Genomic DNA, 6,146 nt, shown 5'->3' with positions numbered 1-6,146 from the left:
TCCTATACACCACTTTACCGACATGCTTAAATTAACTGCTTTTTTCGCTTTTTGCTTTTCTTGTACAATTGTGAGTAACAGCAAGTGAAGAAAATGACAATTGAAATCTTAAATCAAAGAAAAAAAAAACTTTTCGATTGAATCCCACTATTTGATATTTATTTGCAACAGATACGTAGTTCGCCTACGACGTGCAGGCTTCATCAGTGTCTTATTTCAAAGCGTATACGTATCTGTCGCGAATAAATATTAAATAGTGGAATTTAGTCGGTAAAGTTTTTTTCTTTTCTTTAATTTCAGAGTTCGTATTCCACTAAGAGGCTTTGAAAACTTCAGACAATTGACATGTTTCTCACTTTTCTTGAATTTCAATGCAAATTTAAAAATTGCAAATTGTCATCACATACACACGTACATACATACATACATACATACATATATACATACATACATGCATACATACATACATGCATACATACATACATACATACATACATACATACATACATACATACATACATACATACATACATACATACATACATACATACATACATACATACATACATACATACATACATACATACCTACATACATACATATATACATACATACATACATACATACATACATACATACATACATACATACATACATACATACATACATACATACATACATACATACATACATACATACATACATACCTACATACATACATACATACATACATACATACATACATACATACATACATACATACATACATACATGCATACATACATACATACATACATACATCACACACATTGAATACAATCAACATTTGATTGATATGTTTTGATTTCACACGTTTTAACGGTTTAATATACGGTGCTGAAGTGTTAAAGTTTGAATAACTTTTGAATGAACCGTCCGATTTTAAATAACTCGGTTTCGTTTGATAGATCTTAGCAGTAATTTTCAAATAATAATAAAATGTGTGATGTTTTTCATTGAATTAATGTTTATATGTTTCAAAAATATGTTTTAAATACTATTTTTTCACATTTCTTTATGTAACTTTTAAACTACAAGGCCAATCGTCATGAAATTTGGAAGTTGAGGCTTTGCAAGACTCCTCTTTCATATGCAATCAATTTTGTTCAAATCGGTTAAGCGACCTGTGGGATAATGAAGTCCCATTATTTTCGTATTTTTATACATAACTTTTGAACTAAAAGTCCGATCAAAATGAAATTCAATAGCAACCTATGGGACACCTAGACCTTTCATTTGACACTAAGAACATTAAAATCGGTCCAGTCATCTCCGAGAAAAGTGAGTGAGATTGAAAGCGTTACTTACACACACACATACACACGCACACACACACACACATACATACACACACACACACAGAAAATGCTCAGTTTTCGAAACTGAGTCGAATGGTATATGACATTCGGCCCGCAGGACCTTCTTTCCTTTCCGGTTTTCCAAGTGATTTCTATACCTTTATACTTTCACAACAGGGCATAGAGACTCACTGCTTCATGAAAAAAATATTTTGCTCTTGGTTTTACATAAGAAATTGGAGGCCGCTTGCTTCAAAATGTTGTCTCTGGATCGGCAAGCAATACTTCGTGACGGTAAGTGATTCTAATGTAAAAAAAAATCTGTGGAATACGATGGAGTCGGAACTTTTGAGATTAAAATGTATTCATTGAGAGAAAAATAGAACTTTAGTTTTCAAATCGAATTAAAAAATATTTGGCAGACTTGTGCTTATTAACTACTCTCACCTAATGCCCAAATTATGGGAGTTTTATCTCAATCTCTGTCACAAGTAAGTCCCATGCACATAGACCACTATAATGCGCAACACAATGGTCATTCTGTTCGGGATCAAAAATTTAAAATGATAAAAAGCATGTTGGAAACCTACTATTTTGTAATTTTTAGTGTTTATATAGTACATCTATCGATAAAGATGCGATTTATGCAAAAATCTCATTTTTGACAAAAATGGTCAATAGACCACTATAATTCGGAACGGCTCAAATGATGCATGCATGCAACGCATTAACCATGGATATTGTATAAATGGTGCATATAGCATGTATACATGAAGAATGATTACATGCATGAATACATGCTACTATCACTACAAAGAGACTTACGTACTCCTGCGCCACCTACGCGGTCGAGTCTTGTACACAATCCCTCTGATTTTTTTTGAACCGGAAACATAAACGCCGACAAATTGCGAAGATTTACCAGTGCATCGCCAGGCAATGCTTGCGTACAGATAACACGCAGCGATTCAGTATGAGCTTTACTAAGCGCATATTTACAACAACTAGAGTCTGCATTACAAACGGAGGAATAGTACCTATCTAGATGCCGTTACTCTTGAAGGTGACTAGAGGGCAACTCGTACAGCCGTGGCCGTAGTAGTACTGGACGAATGAAATTAATGAGTGGAGGAGAAGAATACAGTAAGAGCGAATACACTATTCGAGGTGAAACTGCTAAAACTCGGCCTTCCGCACAAAATAATGCCTACAAGAAGAACGAGAACGCGAAACGTTGGAAGAACGGTATCACGCAAACAACGACCGTAAGTTCTATAAAAACTTATTTAAACAGCTCGCACAAAGGGTATACCACGAGTCGATATGCACCGGTATTTCGAGGGTAATCTTCTCAAGATTGTAAGGTGATCGAAAGGTGAACACAACTCTACGAGGAATACTTTAACGGTGATATAGCAGTAGAAGAAGCCGATACGGTGATGAATATTGGATCACATGAAGACAACGAGCGTTTCTCGGCCCCGGACCCAATGAATCAAGAGTACGATGAACCGACTGATGTATGTAGCGCGAGTATCGGAAACAACCTTGAAGCATAAATTTTTTCATATCTCAAAGAGGGCCACGGCAAGGTGGTATACTTTTGTGACTACTCTAAAAATCAATTCAAATCAAACAATTTTCCGCAAGTCAATCTAGCTTTATGGATTCACCGACGGTATTGGCAGACGCTGCGGTCCACTAAATTAGCCACACTACGAAGGTGACCATCAGCAAAACATTGATAAGGCCGTTAGTACTCTACGGTCACGAGACGTATGTTATGCTCGCGGAGGACCAGCGAGCCTATATTTCAAGGGAAGACGCAGCGTGCAGAAGGATGACGGAACGTGAAGAAATAAATTTCACCAGCCCCCGTTGACCGGAACTGTGAAAATTGGTCGGCTACTGTGGGCTGCGCATGTCATGAGAATGTAGGACGCCAGCCCAGTGAAAATGGTTTCCTACTACAACCGCACTACAAGAACGCGCTGAAGATGTGTGCAGCGGGCAAGATTAATCGACTAAATGGAAACCGACTTGTGGATGTAACACAGACTACAAGGCTTGCGGTGAACAGTTATGTATCGACTTGAATGGCGAAGACTTCTGTGTAATGCATAGGCACTGGGGCCCTAGACCCAAGGTTTTGATGGTGATCATTTACATGTTGCAAGTGCATATTACGAGCCTTGTAAAAGCAAAATCACGATAGCTACTACATACATTCCGTATCGTTGGCTGTATGAAACAATCAATATGTCAGCTTGGTGGATTGTACCCTACAGGCCTCATATTGATTATTCAGAATAAGAAGTAGAAGGTAAATTTTATCTTATTTCCGTTACGGGAATCCGATCTCTTTAAATACACATTGAAACGAATTTGAAATACGTGTTCAGAACTATTGACAATCGTATCATGCAACGCAACGTGGGACCATGATTACTATATCATGAGATAACATTTCAAACAGATGATAACGAATTGGTTGGGGTTTTTCGGTGTTGGTATGACGCGAATTTGCGATTAATTTGTCTGTCTACAAACGATTAAAAACGTGAAAATTTATTTTGTGGCATACGGGAAAGAAAAACATAAAGAGTACGCCTTTGCGTACTCGATGCAGTTTCTTGATGTTGCATCCAGTTACCTAGATGGAGAGAAGAGCTGAAGCCATTTCTAGCTAGTTCGATTGACTTTATACCTCAATAACCAGGAATCCAGTGTAGGATTATTGGAAGTTTCTGAAGAAAGAATGCCATTATAATTTGAAAGCACATCTTAAAACAGAAAATCTAACTTCAGCGTTCAAGAATTAGATAAGTTAGAACATATATTAAGATTTTTTACAAGTCGCCAGTACGCCTATGTTCGTATCATAATTTACTGAATTTCCAACCAAATCAGCCAATCTTTATCTGATGTCTCGTACAATTCGAGCACAATCAGAGATTACAATGGCTATAAATGAAGGACCAAACTTTAAACCAGAAGCCATTGTAAGGTTTGTGATTAAAGTGATACAGTCGGGTAATCAACATGAGGAGTCTGGCTGTGCTAGCGTTCCTGGTCTTGGCAACCGTTGCATTTGCAGAACAAGTGTCGTATCGAAAGTAAACTCGATGTGAATGAGTTGGACGAATTTCCATGCTAATTAGTTGAATCGTTTTTCTTTAGTTACAAAGTGTATAAAACTGAGGTAGCAAAGCGTGAGCAGCTAGCGTTGTTGAAGCGATGGGAGCATTTGGAAGGAGTCGATTTCTGGGAAAGCACCGGAGGTCGCATCATGATTGAACCTCGACTGCAGAAGAAGTTCGAACTGTTTCTGCAAGCACATAAAATACCTCACGAATTAATTATCGAGGATGTTGAAAAGTAAGCAGAAACATGTGATAGAGGAGGATGTCATTATTTTTAATCAAACGTAATTATCCTCACAGAACAATCGAAGCAGAACGCAAGTACGACCAAGAATATCGGAAAGCACATGCTGGTTTAGGACGTAGCACAATCAGCTTCGATCATTTTTGGACGCTTGATGAGATATACAGCTATCTTGATGAACTCGCCTCCGAGTATTCAAATCTGGTCAGTGTAGAAACCATTGGAACAACTGAAGAGGGTCGTGCCATAAGAGCTATTACAATTTCAACTGCCAATGGTCAGATCAGCGGGACGAGGCCGGTCATCTTTGTCGATGCTGGAATCCACGCACGGTTGAATATTTAATTGTTTTTGTTATCCTTAGTTGCATATTAATTATTTCTTTTCAGTGAATGGGCCGCAATTATGTCTGCAATGTATTTAATACATGAATTGGTTGAGCATAGCAATGAATACGCAGGTATGTTAGCAAGCGAGTGGGTCATTATACCGGCAGCTAATCCCGATGGCTATGAGTATTCCCGTATAACCAACCGAATGTGGCGTAAAAATCGGTTCCCGGCTACAATTTTGTGCACAGGAGTCGATCTGAATCGTAATTGGGCTTACCAGTGGGCTTTGTCTAGCAACGTGAGTTTTTAACTCTCAATTGTGACAGCAAAGTTAAGTATTATTTGTTTCTATTAAAGGCCTGTTCAGACACCTATGGTGGACATGAAGCTAACTCGGAACGCGAAACAAGAGCTTTGGTAAGTTTGATGGATCGCTACGCTGCTAATCTTAAATTGTACCTGGCTGTTCATACCTACGGGAACTTGATCTTGTATCCATTTGGGTACACTATGCCGTTCGTGCCTGTTCCGAATGCTGCTGAGCACATTGCCATGGGACAGAGAGCCGCAGCTGCAGTTTCTGCAGTCGGTGGGCCAACATACAGAGTTGGCAACAGTGCAGAAATCCTTTACTCCGCTACCGGTGCGAGTGATGACTACGCTGCTGGTGCCGCCGGATTCACTTACGCTTACACTTTGGAGTTGACTGGTGGTGGAAGTAATGGGTTCGATTTACCCGCAAGTGAAATTCAACGAGTAGCTAGTCAAACGTTCGAGATTTTCCGATCAATGGCAGAAGAAATGTAGATTTCTTTCACAGAATTTGATATTCAGTTATTACATAGGTATGTATCTCCAGTATACAGAGGAAAAAAATATTAATGTTCTGATTGTGTTTATGATTTATACGGTTGTTTCTCATTTAAATCTAAATCCTTTTTATATGTGAATCATTTCTCGTAAAGTGTCCAAATTACACGTAATCGGCCTTCCCGTATTTCAAGCAAATTTGAGTATAGATTGCTCATTTTAACAACCGCCAATGGTGATATCCGCTTGTTGTATGACATTTTCCGTCGCTTTAGTGGTG

General features: G+C 38.4%; 1 protein-coding gene across 1 annotated transcript; it reads left to right on the top strand.

Moving 5' to 3' along the window:
- Positions 1-4,379: 4,379 nt before the first annotated feature.
- Positions 4,380-5,863, top strand: LOC128736173 (carboxypeptidase B-like). Its single transcript, XM_053830655.1, has 5 exons — positions 4,380-4,453; positions 4,518-4,715; positions 4,781-5,056; positions 5,114-5,354; positions 5,414-5,863. The coding sequence occupies exons 1-5, from the start codon at positions 4,380-4,382 to the stop codon at positions 5,861-5,863; spliced, it is 1,239 nt and encodes a 412-aa protein (XP_053686630.1).
- Positions 5,864-6,146: the final 283 nt, after the last annotated feature.

This window comes from Sabethes cyaneus, chromosome 2 (assembly GCF_943734655.1).
Source record: "Sabethes cyaneus chromosome 2, idSabCyanKW18_F2, whole genome shotgun sequence".
Lineage (NCBI taxonomy): Eukaryota > Metazoa > Arthropoda > Insecta > Diptera > Culicidae > Sabethes > Sabethes cyaneus.
The sequence above is the reverse complement of the archived record's forward strand: the minus strand, read 5'-3'. Positions and strand labels throughout refer to the sequence as shown.

Bases quoted from the DNA above. Each gene is read 5' to 3' on its own strand.
- LOC128736173 (XM_053830655.1), top strand. From the start codon at position 4,380: ATGAGGAGTCTGGCTGTGCTAGCGTTCCTGGTCTTGGCAACCGTTGCA. The intron at 4,716-4,780 runs GTAAGCAGAAAC...TTATCCTCACAG, and splicing joins ATTATCGAGGATGTTGAAAA to AACAATCGAAGCAGAACGCA. The intron at 5,355-5,413 runs GTGAGTTTTTAA...TTTCTATTAAAG, and splicing joins AGTGGGCTTTGTCTAGCAAC to GCCTGTTCAGACACCTATGG.